The 24,822-nt window shown below is 32.8% G+C and overlaps 1 protein-coding gene across 1 annotated transcript in view; it reads right to left on the bottom strand.

The window, feature by feature from the left end:
• LOC129224600 (alpha-tocopherol transfer protein-like) overlaps positions 1-24,822 on the bottom strand; it is a 55,162-nt gene that overhangs the window by 24,747 nt on the left and 5,593 nt on the right. Inside the window, exons 2-3 of the mRNA XM_054859085.1 lie at positions 16,443-16,682; positions 9,964-10,151 (exon numbers count right to left, since the gene is read on the bottom strand). Of these exons, the coding sequence (XP_054715060.1) occupies positions 9,964-10,151; positions 16,443-16,682 (428 nt within the window). The remainder of the gene's footprint in view (positions 1-9,963; positions 10,152-16,442; positions 16,683-24,822) is intronic.

The raw sequence follows: 24,822 nt of genomic DNA on the forward strand, positions 1-24,822 counted from the left end.
AGGATATGAAAAAAGTTATTTACAAGAGATTTTATCCAGACGAAATCTGATATCACTAAAAAGTATCTCTAGGGAAATTCTATCGAATAGATTTCAAGTCTTGTTCCCGTCCTACGGTCACCCCCTCCCTCCCCGGATAATGTCATTCTGCTTCAATTGTTAATCTCAAACTTACTACCAATCAAAATTGTGTGAGGTTCCTAATGGAAGATTGATTTTTTTTTAAAAAGTTAGAAGTAAATTACGTTAAAAGTAAATTATTTTGATTATACTAATTTAAAAGGTAAGTAGCTAAAATGTAATCTTTTCTGCAATGCATTTTGAAAAACATATTTTTTGAGTATGATTCTCTATTTGTTTACTTATTTAGTTTTTGTAAGAAAAAGTTTGTTTTTAGGGGGTATTCATAATTTTTTATCCCCGTAGACTTGTATGTTTAATAATAAGTATAGTGTTTGAGTGAACGATATACAAATAAAGATTTACTCATACACACACTTGATTTAAGAGAAAAAAAACCCTTGTCTCATCTGTTGAGAATTCAGATTCAAGATTCACTTTCAAACAACAAAAACCAGCCGACGCCTTAGTTAACAAATAACAGAACCATTGGTTTATTATCACGCCAAAAACTCATTGGATGTCTACTGCATTGCAATAGGGCATAAATATGTAGGGAATATGCACTGAATACTTACTGAAAAAGGAGAGAAAACATTTGGATATCATGACCCTCTTTAGAGAGATTTCGCTATTTTAGTCTACTATGCAAATGGAAAAACTCTACTGAGATAGGACATGAAAATGTAGGGAATATGTACTGAATACTTACTGAAAAAGGAAAGAAAACATTTGAATATCATGACCCTCTTTAGAGAGATTTCACTGTTTTAGTCTGCTATGCAAATGATAACACTCCACTGAGATAGGACATGAAAATGTAGGGAATATGTACTGAATACTTACTGAAAAAGGAGAGAAAACATTTGGATATCATGACCCTCTTTAGAGAGATTTCACTGTTTTAGTCTGCTATGCAAATGATAACACTCCACTAAGATAGGACATGAAAATAGAGGGAATATGTACTGAATACTTACTGAAAAAGGATAGAAAACATTTGGATATCATGACCCTCTTTATAGAGATTTCGCTATTTTAGTCTGCTATTCAAATGATAAAACTCTACTGATAGGACATGAAAATTTAGGGAATGCGTACTGAATAATTAATGAAAAGGAAAGATTACAGAAACAGATGTTCACTTTGTCTTTCGTTTATAGTTTACATACTTTTCTGTTTGGGGCTTGATTTGTTATTAATTGAATGTATCAATATGAAACACTATACAGTACTGCTTAATGTGATCACTTTGGGACAAATACAGTTTGATAACAATAACCGACTGATAACAATAACCGAAAAGAATCCAGGAGACACAAAATAATGTTTTTTTTTTTCCAATTAAGGTGCATTCATTTTGGCATCCTCAAATTAAAATCACAATGACTCAAATGAACGCAGTTTTAAACTATAAATTATTATATTAACAGAATGGAGATATCTGAATTATAAAAAGTTAAAGCTAAACTCTGCAATTTTTATTCACATAGTAATAGATGAAGTAAAATATGACCGTTTTCCCTGACATTCGTAAACTAGTTTCAAAGCACATTCAGCTTTTCTATCTTCTCCAGCATGGTTTTGCATGTTGATTAAATTTTAATTTATCTTCGCTTTGTTTTCAATCTCGACATAATTCTTTAATAGTTTACAAAGTAATGGCAACAATGGAGGTCCTACATCAATGCCTGCAACATGTCCAGCGACTGATTTTTTTAGGTGCAAAAGAAAGTTTTCTTAGGGGGAGTCTGTGGTCACTGGGGGGGCGAACTTTCTGTAGCTTCATTCCTAGAAAAATTTTGAACTGCTATTGAAAACCACAAAATGCTACACAGAAAGTTAGTCTCGTCAGGGTTTGCCTATGGTATTTCTGTTAATTGAGGAACAAAAACGGGGAAAAAAAATTGAAAGTTAATGAAAAAGTGATAACAATAAACGAAGACGCTGATTGCAATATCCGACTTTTTTAACGTGTGTTAACATACAAGTGTTCCGGGACTTCGTGATTCTGATAACATTAAGCGAATGATAACATTAACCGAATGATAACATTAACCGTGATCACATTAAGCGGCGCCTACTGTATTTCCTTATAACCGAGCAGCTCTAAGGAATTTAAGGTACACGAACAAGTTGAAATGACTATTTTTAACAAAGTTTTACAAATTCATTTCGTAAATTTATTTTATCAATCACTTCTTTAGCATTGCAAAGCTGTTGAATTTTCGGCCCTACGTTCATTAGAAGCAAAGAGCCTGTGTATGTGCATAATCTATAGTCAAAAAATTAAAACTTAAACTTCAAATGCATTTTTCTCGAAATGAGGTTTTGTGTCGAATTTCCTCACTTCGAAAATGATAACTCAAAATATTCCTATCCAACTTTTATGAAACTTTACAGACTTTGTTTACATTCTTTTAGATAGGGAATGTAATAAAATAATAATTATTATAATGACAATACTCAATTCGTTATGGACAGTTTTTCTTTATTTTTATCTTTACTAAAATAATAAAGCTGAAAGTCTCTGTCCGGATCTCTGTGACGCGCATAGCGCCTAGACCGTTCAGCCGATTTTCATGAAATTTGGCACAAAATTAGTTTGTAGCATGAGGGTGTGCACCTCGAAGCGATTTTTCGAAAATTCGATTTTGTTCTTTTTCTATTCCAATTTTAAGAACATTTTCCCGAGCAAAATTATCATAAGATGGACGAGTAAATTACCAAGTTATCACATCGTGGGACCGCAACATGGGCAAGCCAATTGGCGAAAAAATTCACCATACATTATTTGTAAATATACAGGCGAACCAAAAGACCTTTTAATATTCTACTACTGGCAAAGCCGTGCGAGTGCCACTAGTACAACATAAATGTAGCAAACTTGCCGAAAATCCTACAAAAAAGGCTTACTTGAGCTCGGTAAATTTTTATTTCCAACACATACTGAAAATATTTGGTGTATGTCCTAGATGAGAGTCGATAAGTTACTTGTGTGGTATTTTTGTTGTGTTTTGTTGTGTGCTAACTAGGCTGGCAGTTTGGGGTGCGCTGCCTCACTTTTCCAACTGTCCCGTAATTTGGTGTGAAGTCCGACTTCTACAGTACACATATGTCATAAGGACCCGTTTATAGGACAGGCAACCATTCACAGCATAACAACACATTCACACAAAGAAAGGACAAGGACAGGAGAAAGAAAGTACATCCATGCCCGAGACGGGATTCGAACCCGGGACCACCCCATCGCAGTTCAGACTTCTCTGATCACTAGACAAATCAGGCGGCGTTACTTTTGTTCTAATAAGTAAAAAAAAACATTTTATAACATTTTTTGAACTTTTCAAATTTTTATTAAAATTTAAAAAATATTTAATTTTTTTTTAAATCATAAAACTTTAAACAATGTTACTTAATTATTTATTTTGACTGAAACTGCGTCAAAATATGTAACTACAACGTTTTTTGACATAGTATTTCTAAACACGAGCTCCGAACGTGCCGAATACATTAAATTGAATATGCAAAACAAACGTTTTTAAAATTAAATAATGTTAATTTTGGCCCGATGAAAGCAAAATTTCTACTTTCATTGGTAGTAAAATCTCGGAAGTAATGGGACGGAAGTGACGGTGTGAATGGTAAGAATTTGACTACAAGTGTGAGATATCCCGAAAAATTTGAAGTCAAAAATGATGCGTCAAATAGGGAAGTTTTTGATTTTTCAATTTTATTTTTATATGATAGAGTAACATGTATGAACATCATAGGTGAAAAAATTTTTGCGATACGATAAGTAGTTTTTTTTAAAATTAATTTTTAAAGTTCAAGCCCCTGTGACGTCAAATGGCATAGGAAGTGACGTCATGCGATCTTCGATAGGAGAGAAACGCTGGCGAACCGGTTCCCATGTCATGGGAGAAACCGAAGAACGTGCATTCGACTTCGAAGACGAAACGTAAAAGGCTTATCTCCTCGCTAATACTCCTCGCGTTTCTGGAACATTAAACCTCTCATCCTCTCGGAAATATTCGAAATTCATCATTGATATTACTTGAGGAAGATTATTTAGATTGTGCTTTAACGAATCCGGCCTCCATAGTGTGTTCAAAAGGATTATTGAATTTCTAAAAAATAAAAATATCAGCGCGCTCAAAATGTCCCTTGCGAAAACAAGGGATCTTCGACGGAAGGCTGCCCATTCGCGCCCTGTGACGTAGGCTCGTGACGTTTCAGAAAAGCGCACTTTTGCGCGTGGATTTTTAAAAATTCATTAGAAATCAACCACGGTGTTTTAAAATTCGGCGATGGTGAATTTTTTAGTTTTGAGGGTCAATTAACAATATCCAATAGCCAAAATATGAACATTTAATAGGCTGCAACTTCCCTCATTTTCCTCGCAAAAATAGAGCTATTGACGAAATAGAAGCTAATCAACTGGTAGTCGTAGAAGGCAAAATTTTAAGTACGCCGAATATATTTAAATTGAACTTTTGTTTTATTATCAAGCACTTTTATTATACTTGGCCTCATTGTAACGGAGAAATCTGAGACCTAGTTTTGCTTATATTTCTGCAACTAGATCACTTAAAGACTTCGGGATTTTAACTAAATGACTTGCTTAATCTTAAGGTACAACTTAGCGCTGAAAAATTAAAATTCTAGAATAAAATTATTATTTTAGTTAGGATGGAAAACAGCAAATTTCATGTAATTTCCCTATTAAATGTTTAAATATAAAACCCATTGTTACATATTTTGTTGCCTTGCAACAGTAACGTTAAAAGCAATCATAATAAATTTTGAATCAAGGCTTCTCTGAAGCAAGCATGAAATTAGCAAGCTAGAGAGGAACAAGGATTAAATTTTAGTGCCAACTGCTTAAAGTTTTAGACACGTATATAGGTTTTTCCCCGTTTAGTACCGAGCATTTATATGAAAAAATAAGGGGAAGTTTCGTGCGGTTAAATTTTTCTATTTCTGAAATACATTTACACTAAAAAGGATAAAATAACAGATTTAAAAAAAAAAAAATACTAAGCACTTTTCATAATGCACTCAAAAGGACAAAATAACTTTTCTGGGTCAGAAAGGGCAATTTAAGAATTCCTGTAGTTTTCGAAAATTCCAAGAAATAGACACCACAAACGAAGAAAAGTGCGGTTCTAGGCATTTCAAACCAAACTTTCCCAGTAAGAAAACAACGCACGTTCCAACACTCAGTTATGATGGAAAGCTAGATAATGATAAGAAATTCTCTTCATGACTTGAGCCGCACTTTTCTTCGTTTGTGGTGTCACTTTCTTGGACTTTTCGAAAACTGCAAGAATTCTTAAGTTAGTTATTTAAAAGTTATTTTGTCCTTTTGAGTGCATTATGAAAAGTGTTTAGTATCTTTTAAAAAAATTCTGTTATTTTTAAATTGAACTGTTAGTGTAATTTAATGGCTTCTTAAAAATCTTATTTGACTGGTTAGTTTAAATAATTTTAGTGAAACTTTTAATGCTCTTCTGTCGACAAATTTATTAATTTGGCGTTGTTTTTCCCTTTAATGTTAGTTTAGGAATCGTTGTGTTACTAAGGCTTTTTGAAAGCTCACCACGATCACGTTACGGTAACTCTACCGGCAAAAGTATTTTATAGCGAAACATTATTTTTGAAACAATCTTCCTAATGAATCTTCCGAAATTCAAAACCTTAACAACAGCCTCAGTTTGCTACCGTAAATTAAGATAACTACTTCGGATGAAGAATAAATATTCCGAGATTTTGTGCACGAAATATATTTTCTCATTTGAATAGGTATATATGCGTCAATATTCAAAAAGTGTTACTTTTCTGTCACACGCCTTTTACAGTAAAAACTTTATGGAACAATTCATTTAACAATGATTTTTAACTATAAAAAATATATTTATTTAAACCTGCCAACAATTTTTTAATAATAAGTTTTATTTTAGTATATTTTTGGCCCACAACATGTGAATTCTCACCTTCGTGGCATGTCACACACCTTGTGTGGCTGTTTATGTTGCTTAATAACTTGTTTAATTAAAAGCATATACTTATTTACTAGAGGACTCGACAGACGTTGTTCTGTTTAAACTTTGTAAATTGAAAAGTTAAAAAATTTCAATAAGCTATCAAGTGTTTGAGCCGTTTTGCTGAAAAAAATAAATAAAAAGAAAATGCTTTAAGCTGCTTGGTGTCAGAATGCGTATATTTATTACAATTTGATTTATCTAATGCCCACTGGGCAGTTGTTTTATTAACTATTTTTCCTCCCGTACTTGATGGTTTGTTCCTTCAGCCATACTCAAAGGATAAAAAGCGTCCTCAGATATTAAGTGCAAAAAACTAACTACCCATCTAGAACAAACGGGAAATCCCACTGCAACATTCGTCTTTAAATTCCATCATCTTTTCCTTTAATAATGTACTGATTAGTTAGATAATTCCATTAAGTATTCTTGACATTGGTGCCAAAACTCAGATGGATTTCAGCCGAGAAACAAATGTTGCTAGGTACGGTACTTTCTGATCATTTGGTTAGGAAAACCTAAATAACCGATCCGGTCACGTGGTTCAACTGCGACGACAGGACACACGTTTTGCGTGAACCTTCCAGTACTTTACTTTAAAATATATCTCGGGACCTAAAATCGTTGCTTTTAAGAGAGAGAAATGAAGGCTTCACTCTCTCTCTCTCTCTATGTTTTATCTATTCTCAATTAACATATCACAGTAGGAAATTTCATTACATAATTTCATTACATAATTGAGCTGGCTTTCTTATTGTCCTTTGGCAACGGGTAAAATATTTATTTCAGTTCTCGCTCAACAATAGGTTAAAATAAATATTAATCATTTGGGAGATATAACCATCCAATGTTTAAATTAACTAATTAATTAACAAAAACGTTTCGGATTCGATCCATCGCGCTTTGATACCATGCTTGCCACATCTTAATTACACACAAAAAATTTGATCAAAATCGGTCCAGCCGTTTAAAACCTCATGGTGACAAACGTCCGCACAAAAGATTTTTATGTATTAAGATATGTATATATATATATATATATATATATATATATATATATATATATATATATATATATATATATATATATATATATATATATATATATATATATATATATATATATATATATATATATATATATATATATATATATATATGTTCATGAATAAATAATCTAAATAAAAGAAATTGAAGATGCAAAAGGCAAGAACATCAAAGTGAAAAAAGGTGAACCAGGGACCGACACTTTCGCAAGGGGAGGACCGGTCCCTAAGTTCACAAAGCCCTTTCTGTTTAGCAAGAGGGAAGGTCCCAATAACTTGCTACTCTCCCCGAGAGCCTTGGAGGAAAATTGAACAAGAAAACATACCTGAAACATATTAAAGTTAAAGTAAATATTAATCATTCGGGAGATATAACCATCCAATGTTTAAATTAATTAATTAACAAAAGCGTTTCCGATTCGATCCATCGCGCTTCAAAACCATGCTAGCCACAACTTAATTGCATACAAAAAATTTGATCAAAATCGGTCCAGCCGTTTAAAAGCCTTATGGTGACAAACGTCCGCACAGAAGATTTTTATGTATTAAGATTTATTATTCCCTTCACAAGTGTCTCAAATACTGATTGTTTAAGTATATTTAATTTTTTAATATTGCGTTTTAGTTCGTTTTAGTAGGACAAGGAGTCATGTCACACAATAAATTCTCACCTCCGTTACCTAAACACAAAATGTCATTCCTCATTAACACGTGGCAGAAATTACATAAAATTTTATTTTCCATTATACAAGGGAGCTTCTTTGTTAATTTTCAGCCATAGTTGAATTTGTGAGAATTTTGTCGAAAAACAAGAAGATAGATTTTGCTTTAAAAACTTAGTGTGGTTATTCTGACTTCTCATCTCCGTGAACTTGAATTTCAGGGATGTAAATTAATGTAAAAAAAGAAGTGAACATGTTTTCATATGCTTAACATGTGCAGATTGTAGCAACGAAGAAAAATAATTTTTCCATGAAAAATGTATCTATTAGGCCTATATTAAGGGAAAGATCCTCACCTCCGTGAATCTCACCTCCGTGACAGACCTTATCAATGTCATTATTTCTGAGGTGAAAATAAAAGATGGAGGGGAAATACATCAATAATAGGCATTCTACCAAAATTATAAATTGCCAGCATATCCTCAAATTTAATAAATACTATTTTTTAACATACATTTGAAACTACTAATTAAGCCGTACTTTAATTAAGAGAGCTTAATATTATATTCCCACTAATCATTGAAATAGCTGATTGTTTGCACAATTAACAAAATTAATACTTTGATGGTAAATTGGCCTCGATTTTTAAATATTAAAATTTTTTTTCTTTTTTTTTTAATTTCCGCAAACAAGGCATTTTTTAATTTTTTTAGTTATGAGTAAAATAATTGGAACTTAGATGGGTCATTGTTTATGGTTACTTCTAGTAGGTAACACTTTCATGCAAGAATGAAAACTAGTATGCTGTGGCCATCACGAAACTTTCTTCTATATTTTTCTTTTTTCTGATCCCTCCATATGCTTTACGAGGAAGCAATATTCCTAACAAAAACAAAATTACACATGCAAAAACTTGACGACCATCCCAATGTCTGAATTATTGTAAAAACAAAACAAAGAGCGAAAATTGAAAGTTACTCTAAAAGCCTTACTTGAATTAATTACAAATATTTTATTTATTAACAAACATAAGATGGCAACAGTTAAAAATTTTAAATCATTGAGATAATATTTCCGATCATTTCCATACAATTAAAATCACGAGAAATACGCAGACGACAATCTATTACGATTTATCTTTCTTATTGTTGCATTAATAAAACTATTTTTATTCGCAAAAAAAAATCAACACCTTTTGGAGCGATTGGAGTCAAAATTGAACCAAAGCCTGTTTGCGTATGGATTCACATATATTCCAAATTTCAACCAGAACGTAGCATTACGTCTTGAGATAGGGCACTCACAATGGAAAAAAAGAACGGGCGATTGCGCTACCCCCTTTTTAGCTGTTGACACCAAAATAAAATCAGCTCTTATACCCACTAAGGGCTACTTGTCAAAAAATTTTTGTTTGATTCCGTTCGTTATTTCTTGAGATACAGCAGTCACAATTGACGACGAAAAACGTTCTATAACTCAACCCCCGTTTGAGCTATTGACACCAAAATTGAATCAGCACCTGCTCCTGTTAGGGGCAACATATGGACCAAATTTTGTTTGATTCCGCCAGTTACTTCCTGAGGAATAGCAAGCACGCGTAACTCAAAAAACGTCCCATTGCTCCACCCCCCTTGGAGGAATTCGCGCCAAAAACCAATGGACATAAGTTCACATAGGGTCACATAAGTGTACCAAATTTCGTTCGATTTCATGCGGTAGTTTTTGCTGTAGAGAGGCCACAAAAAACTGGTCACACACAGACGTGACACACATACACACACACACACACACATACACACACACAGACAGACATTTTCCAAAAATAGTCGAAATGGACTCAGCACACCTCAAAACGTTCGAATCCGTCAAAATTCGAAAGTTTGCACGAATCTAATACTTTCTTCTATATATTAGATATAGAAGAAAGTAAAAATAAGAAAACAAAAGGTTTCGAAATTGAAAAATATTTGCGTTCAAAAGTTACGTTTTATGGAGAATGACCCATATACCACATGAGAACAAATTATTCTGAATAGTAGATAGAAGCAATCTTGTCGAAATCAATAGATGGTTAAACAAGAAGATAATTACCAGTAGGGGCAGCAAATTCTTGTACGTGGAACAAAGAGGGAGGTAATCTCGAACGGAGTTGGCTTTTGTGTCAGTTATGTAGCTGATGCCGGCCATTGTCGTTAATGGAAACGTACAAGCGAAGTAATGCAGCCCAATAGCACACTGCGCAGCTTGGTTCAAATCAAACAATTCTGGATCCCATGCCGCTAAAATTTTAAAAAAAAGTTTTTTTTTTTTAATTATATGCAAAGGGAAACTTGATTGTGTTACATAATAATGTAAAAAAAAAAACGATTGCGGCAAATTTTATAAAGGATAATAGGTTTTAAACATTCCGTACTAGAATTTTTTAAAAAACTTTTTTTAAACCCCCGACACACAAAGGAAGGGGTTATCCTTCTGTGTATCTATCTGTGGCACTTTAGCGCCTAAACGAGTGAACCAATTTGGGGGAAAAAAAAAGTTCCAAAGGAGTGTTGATCGAGAGTGTTTTGCTAGGTTGTGCCTTTGAATGACATTAATTAACGAAGATGTTAGTTAAATACCTCAAAAAAAAAAAAAAAAAAAATGCGATTTTTGCAGTGAAAGAATATTTAGAAATTTAAGAATTTAGTACCAAAATAAAGAGTAATTTTTTCTGCATCTGATAGAATGTGTTTGGAGCTTCAATGCTTTATAGAATTCGAATTACTAGGCAATGAACATTTGGTGCATTCTGTTTTTGAAAAGCAAAATATACCTAGCAACGTTTTGTCTTAAATTTTTATGTTAAATATACAACGATGTAAAAGAATAAGAGAAAAAATATTTAATATATTTTTAGAAAGCATCTCATTATTAATTTACAAATACAGTAGATATTTAACAACAAGAGCAGCTCCTTATTTCAATGTATTCATTTTTGTTCAAATATAAAAAAAAGTTTGATGGAGCATAGCCTATAGAGGCTCTTTTAACAAAAAAAAAAAAAAAAAATTTAATTAAATATATTTTAAAATAATTTTAAATGTGCACTTGCTTGGCACTTGACGTTTCTTAAACACTATTAAACTTCTTAATTGCTTTGTTTCGTAGTTTTTCCCCCCTGATATTTCGTTTTCTTTCTAACTTATTAAAACCAAAAACCAAACCTGTCAACTAAAATAAATAGAACTATAAACCATTAATAAGCTGCATAAAATAGTCTTTTTCAATTATCCGTAAATTTTAGTAAAATAAAATGTTACTGAATGACACTATTACAAAAGAAGTCACTTTAACTCAGAAAATGGCAACTTCAACAAAAACAGGAAATGTAAAGGAGAGTGTAACGTGAACCATAGACTAATAATAAGAGTAGACTGATCTTTTCCATTCTTGCCATAGACTAATAATAACAGTAGACCGAGCTTTCTCATTCTTGCTGATGAAGGAAATTGGTTCCAACATGTATCATGTGACTGGTGTGGGTGTTTGGCGAAAACTTTGGCCGTATGGTTGCTAGATGGCGGCATTATCCATAGTTTGGCACTCGACATTTATTTTAAGACAGAATCGACTTTCACTAGTTTCTTTTTTCTTTCTCCGGTGCAGAGATAGAACTGTTTTTCTTTTGGTTATGAATTATTTTGACATCAGTAATTAGTTTTCGATAACGGTTTTCAGTAATTTTTATTTCATGGTGAACTGATCATTTTAAGTGTAATGTTATGTGTTGACTAAAAGTATTCGCTGCAAACAAGTTGAAACAAGTTGCCTTGTATATTATGCTGACACTTACTGCTTATACTACGTTTCTTGCAATAGTGAAATAAATTAGGGGATACTACGTTTCTAATGCATGCCGAAGGAATTTAGAATTTCAAAAAGTTGCTCTCTACGGAAGTTGTCCGCCGTAAGCTATACTAGATAGTAGTGATGTTCCGGATATCCGTATCCGTATCCGCGGATATCCGAGGGAAAATAAAGATCTGTATCCGTATCCGTATCCGTTACTTTTTTGACGGATCTTAAACGGATCATTTCTATTCTAAAATTTTTTAAATATTTGAATAAAAGACTCTTAAATTCCGTTTACATTAGGTTTTATTCCCTATTTAAATTATAAGGTATCATTTCAGAAGCCAGTTTGTACCCCCCCCCCCCGTTGCAAAAAGGAAGGGGAAATAAGTTTTATAAGTGTGTATCAGTGTGTCTTTTTGTGGCATCGTAGCTCCTAAACAGATGAACCGATTTTGATAGTTCATTTTTTGTTCAAAAGGTGACTTGATCGAAAGTGTTCTTAGCTTGGCTTCGTTTTTGTAGAAATTTAATTACCGGAGATATTTATTAAAAACCGATTTGAAACGTTTTTCACAATTATGGTAGTAAAAATTTACCCGTACGTAAAAAATGTTGGCCCTAATTGAAAGAACGTTTTTTGCGTTTGATATTTATTTGAAACTTCCAACTTATATACAGTAGGAGCTATAATCTTGTTAAGTAAATTTTAAATGCAATTCTAAGCCTTTATACGCGTGATTGGTAGCGATTTCATAGTCGGAAGATGAGGAGAAAAAGTTCAATGATTTAAAATTTTTACCTGCTGTCAGTTCATATTTGTTAACAAATGTGTGTTCTAACCCGCGAAATTCATCTTAATATGAGGTCGGCTCTCTGGGACATGTTTTGGTTTTTTAATTTTTAATTTAATATTAGTTTTTGTTATTGATTTGGAGTTTCTGTTATTCTTCATTTTTGTTTTCCTCGGCATCCTTTAAAAAAAGTGAGACTAAATTTTTTATTTACTGTTTGTAAAGGTGTTCCCGGCTCTGTGTTTCGTCGGTCGGAGAAGCTTGGTGGAATGGGTCAGCGCTAAATTTATGCTGAAATAAAATGGGAAAAATTATTTCTAGCCTGTCCAGTAGCAGCTTTACACTCTTGCTCCTGTATTCTACATCTACCGAGTAGGCTAAAAATAATTTTTCACATTCCATCTAAGCATTAATGCAGCGCTGACCCATTCCTTCCGACTCTCCCTCAACTTTAACAGAGATTTCTTTAAAGAGTAAATCCTAGTCTTGATTATATTTTTGCCGCAGCTGACATTTTTTGAAGAAACTGCCATTATACTGACGGGAATAAATTCCGTAACAAATTTTACACTTGGATAGTTAAATTGGGTTAAAAAAAAAAAAAAAAAAAAAATTGAGATCCGTATCCGTATCCGCGGATCTTGACACTAATGATCCGGATCCGTATCCGTATCCGCGGATCTACTTTTTTAACGATCCGATACATCACTACTAGATAGTAGCCAATTTAGAAATCCGTCACTGTAGTAAACTAAACACTGAGTTATTTTCCCACATTTACATTCTTAAATAAATATGATAGAAATAAGTTGTCTTCTCAAAACGAGTGTGGTATTTCAAACTGTCTAAATAACGTCAAAGCATTATTAAACGGATATCACCACAAATTAAGAGGGATCAAATTTGACAGTCCCGAAAATTTTAAAATTTCAACATAGAATTACGAATTATTTAAAGATAGTATGTGTACATAAAAGAGAAAACTAAAAATCAAGATTGTTTTCATTTTACAAAGGGGATCTTTCAAATTGGCGGAAAAAATTGTCGCCTACATTAAGACTAACTTGCTAACACTTAAAAATCTTTTCGAAATGCATTTCACTTCTCTGAGGATAAAAATACCTACATCCAGAAAATAGCAAAATAGTATAAAAAATGTATTCCTATGTGTTTCACTGATATAACTTAATATTTAATAGAAATAGTTATAAATTTCATAACAAAACACGGCTGGAAAAAGAAAAATTGCAAATCAAATAAAATGTAATATTAATAATACTGCATACTTGTGAAATGTTACAGCTAATCCTTTTACATATTTTTCTTTGCAAGGAGGTGCACAGCGATAGTGAACCATTTTCTTGCACTTGGGTGTTATGAATAAGAAATTAAACTTAGCGCTTAATGATATGGAAGACGTCGCGATCAACGTCCGCCGTTGCTAGGATACACACCAGTCACATGGTTTGGTTTGTGAGCAGCAAAAGGGTTGCCATAGCTCGGTCTACTTTTATAATTAGTCTATGAACGTGAAAACCTTCGTCAGCGCCTAAACACAGATCAAGGCCCCACTAGATGGCGCTGACGCTCAACGGCCTTGACAATTTATGACTTTTCTGTGTTAAACCGATGCAGCTCATGCATCCACCAATCAATGTCAGCGTTATGGAAACAGGGACTTCCTGTAGCGCCCTCTTTGTTGCCATGAGCTTTAGCGATTGTCACACTAGACGTTAAATCCCGGTTATCACAAATTTGCCATTTCAACTGCGCTTGCGCGCGGAAGCTTTTTGGACTTTCTGTTTTAAGATTTCGTGTTGCTTGTTTATATTTAGGCTGAGCAAGAGTCCCACCAAATTAATGAATGCGATTAGAATATTTTCACAGCGATTTCGTGATATATTATATGAAACTACGGATATGAATAACTGATAATATTAAGAGAAAAATGACACTTCCATATTTATTAGTTTGGAAATATTTATTTAACATAAATGTAAAACACGTTGTGTACTTCAAAAATGATTGGAATATTAGTACAGAAATCCGTCTTTTGCGGATATTTTACGTTAGGCGTAAACAACTTAGTATTATACATTTTTATTTAGGTTGAGGGTTCGGCTTTGTATAAGAAGTAATGCTGCAATTCTAGTACGCTCTTCTGAGGTTAAAAATTTGGTTCTGAAAAATGACAGACAAATCAGACACCGAATCCATTAATAATTAAGACGTAAAATTCAACCTTTACCGAGGCCTAAAAACTACATCAGAGAAAACTTTGTGATTTCTAATTTTTATCTGTTGCTATGTCATATTTATTACCAAATTTAAAATGTTTGTAATTAATTTTAGCAAGATTTTTGAAATCAGCTAAGTCCGCGCGCAAGCGAAGTTGAAATGGCAAATTTGTGATAACCGGGATTTAACGTCGAGTGATTGTCACGGCCTATAAGAATTAAGTGGGGCCGTGCACAGATTAACCTAACTCTACCAGCAAACTAAACATAAAAATTGTTAAATAACGAATAAATACCTTTGTGCTGAAAATTCAAAAAATCAGTAATCCAACGTCAGAAAGCACAAATATTTGCAAAATATTGCAGACACGTGTTTCGGTGTTACAAGGAACACCTTTTTCAATGCAAAGAAATGTGAGCTTCTGGATGAAAAGTCATCCGAGAAAAGCAACACGGTGGAACAGGAGATAGTATAAATATCAAAAACTAGAAATTAAACAAAAACAAAAAAGATAAAATGACACCTGGAGGCAAAATTTATTATATAATTCCATCAGGAAAAAAACCGTTAAGTAATAAATTTTCCAAAAAAACCCATAAACAATGCAAAAAGTCCAAAAATGAAACCACTCTGAATAAATTAGCAATAAATTTGCCAGCGGGAAAAACTATGTGTGAAAGCAATGTATCAAATGGAGAAATGCATTTAAGAACAAAGTGAAGGATAAACATATTGGAATTAGTTGATCACAAAACGAAATAAGAAAGCAAAAAATGAAAAAAATAAAAGCAAGAAATGTTCGACGTTTACATAAAAAATAATATAAAAACTAAACCAATTTTAACAAAGGAGTCCACTCAGAAGAAAAATAGGGAATTGCAGTAAGATCATTGACTAAATTAGAACGGTTCCTCAGGATGTGGAAAGATTCCCAGAAATCAAGATCCAACGAATTGGGGCATTTTTGGATAATTTGATAAGAGTTAAAGTCAAAAGAATGATTTGATTCCCAACAGTGCTGGGCAATACTGGATTTATTCAGCTGTTGTTTCCTCACATAGTTTTGATGTTCTTTTAACCGAAATTTCAAAGAACGGCGATTTAGTCAATGATCTTACTGCAATTCCCTATTTTTCTTCTGTGTGGACTCCTTTGTTAAAATTGGTTTAGTTTTTATATTATTTTTTATGTAAACGTCGTACATTTCTTACTTTTATTTTTTTCATTTTTTGCTTTCTTATTTCGTTTTGTGATCAACTAATTCCAATATGTTTATCCTTCACTTTGTTCTTAAATGCATTTCTCCATTTGATACATTGCTTTCACACATAGTTTTTCCCGCTGGCAAATTTATTGCTAATTTATTCAGAGTGGTTTCATTTTTGGACTTTTTGCATTGTTTATGGGTTTTTTTGGAAAATTTATTACTTAACGGTTTTTTTCCTGATGGAATTATATAATAAATTTTGCCTCCAGGTGTCTTTTTATCTTTTTTGTTTTTGTTTAATTTCTAGTTTTTGATATTTATACTATCTCCTGTTCCACCGTGTTGCTTTTCTCGGATGACTTTTCATCCAGAAGCTCACATTTCTTTGCATTGAAAAAGGTGTTCCTTGTAACACCGAAACACGTGTCTGCAATATTTTGCAAATATTTGTGCTTTCTGACGTTGGATTACTGATTTTTTGAATAAAAATTGTTACTTACATGCGCGGGTGAAAAAAATCGCTCTCCCGTGTTGATCTCTGTACGGCAGGAGTCCGAACATCTTGCGATCTAAAATGAGCCGGATTTTCGAGATGTCCATGTCTTTGAACAAATCTGCCAAAACGCGTTGCATTTGGTGGTGCTTGTAGAACTTCGCTTCACTTTTTTTCTTGTTAAATTTTTGTACTCGGAGGCACTGCATTAGGAATTTTTCGTTGAAGTTTCCCGACAGGTCCTCCTCTGTAAAAGTCAAATGCATTAAGGATTTGTGCTCACCAGGAAGCCATACGAGAGTGTTATCTCTATATATTTAAAACTAGTAGTACCCGCACGGCTTTGCCCGTAGTAGAAAAATTAAGTCTTTTCGTTCGCCTGTATATTTACAAATAATGGATGATGAATTTCTCGCCAATTGCCTATGTTCATTTGCTCGCCCATTTTACGGTTCCACGTTATGATAATTTCGTAATTTACTCTTCCACGTTATGATAATTTGCTGGGTACACTGTTCTTAAAAAAATTGAATAGAAAAAGAATTAAATCGAATTTTTGAAAAATCGCTTCAAGGTGCACACCCCCATGCTACAAACTAACTTTGTACCAAATTTCATAAAAATCGGCCGAACGGTCTAGGCGCTGTGCGCGTCACAGAGATCCAGACAGACAGACAGAGATCCAGATAGACTTTCAGCTTTATTATTAGTAAAGATAGAACGTCAAAGAAATGGTGTGTTGTTTCCGAAATTTTAAAAGTATTTTTTTCTGAAAGAGCATTTTTAAAAACATAGGATCTGACCATTTAAAAAATAATTTGACAAAGTTTAAAATTGAAAAAAAAAATTTAATCGGTGCGCAGATTCAATTTTAACTTTTCACTAGTGCACATGACATCAGAAGTGATGAAATGCCATTCACTGATGCCATCCATTAGTGCAGAGCTCAATATTTAATTCGCAACTTTACTCACATGCATTGGCAACGATACGGTTGATAACAAGCGTAGAGCGTAATATTTAATTAACTTCTCAGTTATCATAACCTGGAAACGCGATAGACAGCAAGCATAAGCATTTATTGCCGCAGTGGATTCCGCGCCTAAGTACATCACTTGTGACGACATAAAGACCATGCCTTTGTTTAAAAAATCGGACGTTTTAAAGAATAATCAATTTTAAATTAACCAAAAATTAAATGTTGGGAAAATGAAAGTATTTTCTGGGTCCATGTTATTATTATTATTATTATTATTATTATTATTATTATTATTATTATTATTATTATTATTATTATTATTATTATTATTATTATTACTATTATTATTATTATTACTATTACTATTACTATTATTATTATTATTATTATTATTTTTTTTTGCGCATTCTATCAACTTTAGTGAATAAAAGTAGTACTTTTGACTAATGAAAACAACCTCATTATATGAAAAGAAGTCTGTGGCGGGTCTACGTCCAGGAGACCTCATAACACCTACAGCCTTGAAATTGTGTACAAATTTACTACGCGCCCTGGGAATTAACATATAGTTATTTTTTTTTTAAGTTCGAATTAGTTTTCTGTAGTTATTTTTTTAAGCTAAAATTTCACATAAATTGCCTATTAAAGAGATTAAAGATTTCCCCACACCCCTTAACACTCGATGTTGATCGAAAGAGATTTTTTTTTTCTGCATCAAATAAACCTTGTTATAATTTCATTAATTGAATAGAACAGCGTTTATAAAAGTCTTTATTTTAGCGAAAAGTCTTCGACTCAACTCAATTCAAGCCCGGAGCCAAAGAGCGAAACATAATACTAGAGACCGCGAATTTGAAAGTGACTTTTCAAACGGACAAAACTGCAGTTTTGCTGTGCTCACGGCATCGGCACCCTTAGCACTTTTAGCTGTTCAAGTTAATATAAGTTGGTTTGGCAGAGCGTATTTTTTTTAATTCCTCGCTTATACGTATTTCTATTAATTTTTTTCAATTCCTCGCTTATACGTATTTCTATCATTTTTTTCAATTCCTCGCTTATACGTATTTCTATCAATTTTTTTCAATTCCTCGCTTATACGTATTTCTATCATTTTTTCAATTCCTCGCTTATACGTATTTCTATCATTTTTTCAATACCTCGCTTATACGTATTTCTATCATTTTTTTTCAATTCCTCGTTTATACGTATTTCTATCAATTTTTTCAATTCCTCGCTTATACGTATTTCTATCAATTTTTTCAATTCCTCGCTTATACGTATTTTCTATCAATTTTTTTCAATTCCTCGCTTATACGTATTTCTATCAATTTTTTTCAATTCCTCGCTTATACGTATTTCTATCCTTTTTTCAATTCCTCGCTTATACGTATTTCTATCTTTTTTTCAATTCCTCGCTTATACGTATTTCTATCATTTTTTTCAATTCCTCGCTTATACGTATTTCTATCATTTTTTCAATTCCTCGCTTATACGTATTTTTATCAATTTCTTTTTTTCTTCGGGTCAGAGCGAGATTGTGTTCTAATTATGAGCTCTTTACTGGGAGAGGGAGATTTTATTTTGTTCGAAATGGGACGCGTAACGTGTTTTTTTGTAACATGACGATTTAAATGTTTGCGAATCAAAAAATACTGCGAAGCAATCTTCAAGGGTTGATGAGTGTCAGCAAGCAGAGGGCGGAGCGACCTAGTAATTAAAAAAAATCTAAGTAGCAATCGATAAGAGCATAGCAAAACACGTTTCTGGATGCTTTTTTTTTCATGGGGCTAGTGAAAAAAGCAAAATATTTTTCTAATGAATTATTTTTAAAATCTGATTTAAAGAAAAATATTTTTGATCAAATGAATGAGTAACTAAAATAATGAATGAACAAATGAAAAGATAGTGAGAAAATAAATAAATAAATAAGATAATTAGTTGATTACTAATATGATAATGATTAAATGAATAAATAAACTAGTGAATGAATAAGAAGATAGGTGAATGAATAAATAAATAAGGGAATCTTTAAATGAAGGAATTCAAACGAATGAATTATTAAATGAATACATAATAAATTTCATAAATAATTGAATAAGTACATCAAATGAACAATTTCACTTGGCTCCATCCACTTTTCCCCACTTTGCACTTTACTCAATAAACAAAACATTCAAAACAAGAAGTTCTGTCTAGAACTAGACGAGCCTACTTTCCCGTATACCCATACTAGTTTCTAGTACCTGATCAATATTCTCAAAAATAGCCAAAATCGCAAATGTTTTCAAACATATTTTTCAAATACTTTAAGCTGATTTCTAGGAATAAAATATATATATTCCTCACTCATCTAAAAAACTTAGATGCGTAAAAAAAAAAAAAAAAAAAAAAAAAAAAAAAACCTGAACAAATAGAATAGCAGCAACTTTTAAACAAAGCGCAGCTAATACACTTTTTTCCATTAAAAAAAATCTTTAACAGCTTTCAAAACGAAAAAATAATAATTAAAATTAATAAGCTCATTAAAATAAAAACATCATATCAAAAAAAAAAAAAAAATCGTTTCTTTTTCCTTGTTGCCAAAAACAATTTTTTAATGAATTAATGCATTTACCAAAATAAATAAAAACAATAAAATGTCAACTTAAAAAAATAATTTTCATTGTCAAAAAAAAAAAAAAAAATCGTCTGCGCATAACTTTATGTAGAAACATAAATGACTTTATTTCACAGTTAAAAAAATGGCTGCGGAGTCGGAGTCGGAGTCAATCTCATTTTGGGGTAAAGAAGTCGGAGTCGAATATCTAAGAATCGGAGTCAATCATTTGTCCTTCGTGTATAAATTTTTGCCAAAGCTACGAAGTCAGAGTCGAAGTCCGATTAATTGTCGGGCACAGGAGTGGGAGTCGGAGTCAAGTGCCCCTAAATTCTCGGAGTCGAAGTCTGGAGTTGGCGTCAAGAGCTATTTCCAACAAAATTTGTTTGAAGTAAATCCGCCTTCAAGTATACGGAATCTACATTGACTTTCAGTTTCCCCGTAGGCGCTAATGTTAAGGGATTTGAACTGTACAAAATTGAACGGAAAATTGTTCAAATCAAAAAGATATTTTATATACAAGTTTTTCATCAAAAGCTTTTTCCTACAAAGTTTGTTTGAAGCAAATTCGCCTCACAGTTCGGAATTGCCTTGAATTTCCCCGTATGCGCTAATGTTAAGTTTTTTTGAACTGTTCAAAATTGAACAAAAAATAGTTCAAATCAAAAAGCGAAATATGGGAATGAGGTGTCCTCGCCGAGATCTTTCGAACAAAAAAAAGTTTGACAAAACAACGTTAGAAGAAGCACAAATTTGTAAATTACAGCAGACACGTGTTTCGACGTTACAGGGAACGCCTTTTTCAATGCAAAAAATAATGAGCTTATGGATGAAAAGACTTTTGTCGGATGTCTTTTATATATGACATATAGGCGTCCTTCGTATAACACGGTACTTCTAAAACATGGTTTCGATATTACGCGGTAGCAAATTTGCGATTATTATAACACAGTTTCGATATTACACGGTACGAAACTTGAATTTAATACTTCATGGTTTTGATATAACTCGAATGTTATCTTTAAAAAACATAAAATTTCATTTTTGTTTAATACAAAATATATATTTCTATTAATTGTTGATAACTCTAATAGGTTTTTACTTTGTTTTTATGAAACTTGGTTTCGATATAACACGGTACACATCCCTTGATTTACATTATTTCTAAGAATCGTATAACGCGGTTTCGATGTAACACGGAACACGGGTTCGATATAACACGATACATCTTAACCTGATTTTGATTGCACATACACAATTAGTATTAAAATTAAGTAAAAATGTTATTTTTAAAAAAGTCTCGTATAACACTGTTTTGATACTACACGGAACGAATTAACCGTGTTATACGGGGGACACTCCTGAATCGATTATTTCAGAAAGGGCATAAGTCCAACTAATGTAACTTTTCAGGAATCAATGAAAAGGGATTATTTCATTCAAAAATGAACTAACTTCTGCGAAAATTTTTATGACTAATTTGGCCACAAGTAGGATCATTACCTCGCCTTAAATTACGTTTCATTTCGACACTGAAATTATTATTATTATTATTATTTTTTTAATTTGGACTTAATGCCCTTTCTGCAATAAATATCCTTAAAGACTAGTTTACAGTGATGAAAATGTAAATCAAGTGAAACAGAATTATTTCAAACTGATTTATGATAATAAAAAATAATATTACAAAGTGACAAAAACAATTAGTGAAGTCCGTATTCATTAATTCATTACCTTAAGAAAATACATCGTGTATTTTCCTCTTTCTCTCGTCTTGTTTTTAGTGAAACAATAAAGTCTGGCGAAAAAAAAATACAAAAACTAACAAACTGAGATAAAAAGCAAAAGTTTTACGTAAGAATAAAACTATATATATTCATATTCCTCAAATATATCCTCCATGGAAATCTTTTTTTCTATCCTTCTCTTGTCTAGTTTTGTGTACCAAGTTCGATTTACATATTAGTATGACTATGTTCAAAATTGCACTGAATAATCATCTTGATATTTGTTATTCCTTTCAACAATATGAAAATTTTCCCTTTGTACTCAATATTGGCAAATGTAGTTCAGCCGACAAGCGTTACATCTCTTGAAAACCGTCTATAAAATAGCTAGCCTGAAGCAGTTTCTTTGTTGTTCTATCGAATATTTAAGCATCATGAATGTTGATAATTGAAAACATTTATCACTCAGTAGAATCTTTTTCCAAAATCTCAATTTGGGAGATAAGTCCTTTAAAAAAATGAAGGGTATCTCTTTAAGCAGTTACAGATTTCATTGTTTTCAACAGAATTGACGGTGAATCTTGATGTAATTTCAGGATTTCGCTTATAAGAGATTGGATTTCACATGGCAATAATCTGTCATATCTGTTGAACATTCGCTTTACTGTCCCGAGATCCTGGTAGCAAAGGACAACCAAATGTCCTTTCGTAGGAAAGTCATCAGCAATCTTGCTAAATTTCTTCAGTGTTATTTCTAGAAAAAGTCTCCTGCAGTGTTGTTTTTATTTTGACCAGCGTATATCTGACTTAAAGCATACAGTTTTTTCGCAGTTTCTAGAGTGATGTTAATAAATCCCTGAGAAATTAGCGAATTTCATTCGGATTCCGTGATTTCGAATACCCCCCCCTATCCCCCCAAAATGACGAACCTATTATTACCGAAATTGTGTTAGATCAAAGGAGTTATTTGTTTTTACTTCTTTGCGCCAAAAAATCTAGTTCTTCTATGTATGATCTTGCCATTGCGTCTTACTATTTCTTCCTTCGCGTTTAGTGCAGAAAGGGCATAAGTCCGGGACTTTCTGCACTAAAGAAAAAATGTGACCTCTAAATAAAGTGCTTTGTTGTCCAAAATTTGACTTCCCTGCTACATTAGTCGATGTCTCTGCATACAAGCATGGAAAAACAACAGCTAACTCAATTTTGAGAAAAAAAATGTGACTTGTGCCCTTTCTTCAATAACCGATTCGATTATGACCGGTGGTAAGGGCAGAATTGCAAGAAAATTTAGCAAATCGTATTTGCCTGCAATTCTTGCAAAGCTGCTATATCTAGGTACTGTTTGACCACGGATTGTATGTAATTTGGCAATCGGTCAAGTTAAGACGATTCCATCTGAATGAATCTAGCAGGGGAGAAGGAAAAATAGCGATGGGATTTTGATGCACGCGTTTCATAATTTCACTAGGGCCGTATTTATTTATTGTCTTGATTGGGGTGAAAATGAGAGGAAGCAAAATGCTTTTCTACGAAAACATCAAAAAGAAAATAAAACGTTTTCATTTCGTACGGAAATTTGAAAACCAAATCGTAAGCTCGAAACTATGTTGTGAACAAAATGAATCAATTAATTTTTGAGCGATAATTTTGATCGATTATAGTTTTGGTTTAGAAATTATTGCAGTGAATAAACTGTCAATTAAAAAAAAAAAAAAATGAGTCAAAATATTTAAGAGGCAAACGCGCATATCTGTATCAGAAAAACTACCATTCCTGAAAGGTAATAGACGCTTCCATTTCCGCTTGTAAACCGGATATTAGCCTTTCCATATAATCGACGGTCAGACAGTACTATACTTCGCCCTTGTTTGGGGCTCGGTTAGTGATTGCAGTACCGCTATTCGGAATTTTTTGAAACATGATACCGGAAGGGAGTCGTTATTTGTTTTTACTTCTTTGCCTTGCGCCAAAAAATCTAGTTCTTCTATGTATGATCTTGCCATTGCGTCTTACTATTTCTTCCTTCGCGTTTAGTGCAGAAAGGACATAAGTCCGACACTTACGCCCTTTCTGCACTAAACGAAAAATGTGACCCCTAAATCAAGTGCTTTGTTGTACAAGAATTGACTTCCCTGCTACACTAGTCGATGCCTCTACATACAAGCATGGAAAAACAACAGCTAACTCAATTTTGAAAAAAAATGTGACTTGTGCCCTTTCTTCAATAACCGATTCGATTATGACCGGTGGTAAGGGCAGAATTGCAAGAAAATGTAGCAAATCTTATTTGCCTGCAATTCTTGCAAAGCGGCAATATCTAGATACTGTTTGACCACGGATTGTATGTAATTTGGCAATCGGTCAAGTTAAGACGATTCCATCTGAATGAATCTAGCAGGGGAATGAATCTAGCTTACATACAAACATGGGAAAAACACAGCTAACTCAATTTTGAAAAAAATGACTTATGCCCTTTCTGCAATAATCGATTCCACCTGTACTTTGATCTTCAGAGATAACTTTTTCCTGACTGGAGTAGCCTACAAGTGTCACCACATAGTTAAAATATTACCAGATAGGTGGTGCTAAAAGCAGAGTAAATACTTTACCATTACACTTTACCCCACATTCCCCAACTTTTAAAATTCATTTTGATTTTTTGGAATTCCTGAGTGAGAACCCACTAGATCATTATTTTAATTTCTAAAGGGGTTATTTCCTTCAGTCAAAAGTACTACTTTAGGTCACTGAAATTGATAGAATAAGTTAAAAAAAATAACATGCACACAGAAAATACTTTCATTTTCCTAACAGTTATTTTTTAATTAATTTTTTTAAAAGTCGGATTTTTCAAACAAGGCGTGGTCTTGATGACGTCGCAAATGATGCTCTTTGGCGCATCTTTCTATCGCGTTTCCACGTTATGATAATCAAGGAGCGAATCAGATATTGCGCTCTATGCTTGCTATCACCCCTATCGTTGCCAATACACGTGAGTAAAGATGCGAATTAAATATTTGCTCTGTGAATGGCAACAGTGAATGGCATTCCATCATTTGTGATGTCATCGGCAGAAGCGTAAACA

The sequence above is a fragment of the Uloborus diversus genome, chromosome 6, assembly GCF_026930045.1.
Source record: "Uloborus diversus isolate 005 chromosome 6, Udiv.v.3.1, whole genome shotgun sequence".
Lineage (NCBI taxonomy): Eukaryota > Metazoa > Arthropoda > Arachnida > Araneae > Uloboridae > Uloborus > Uloborus diversus.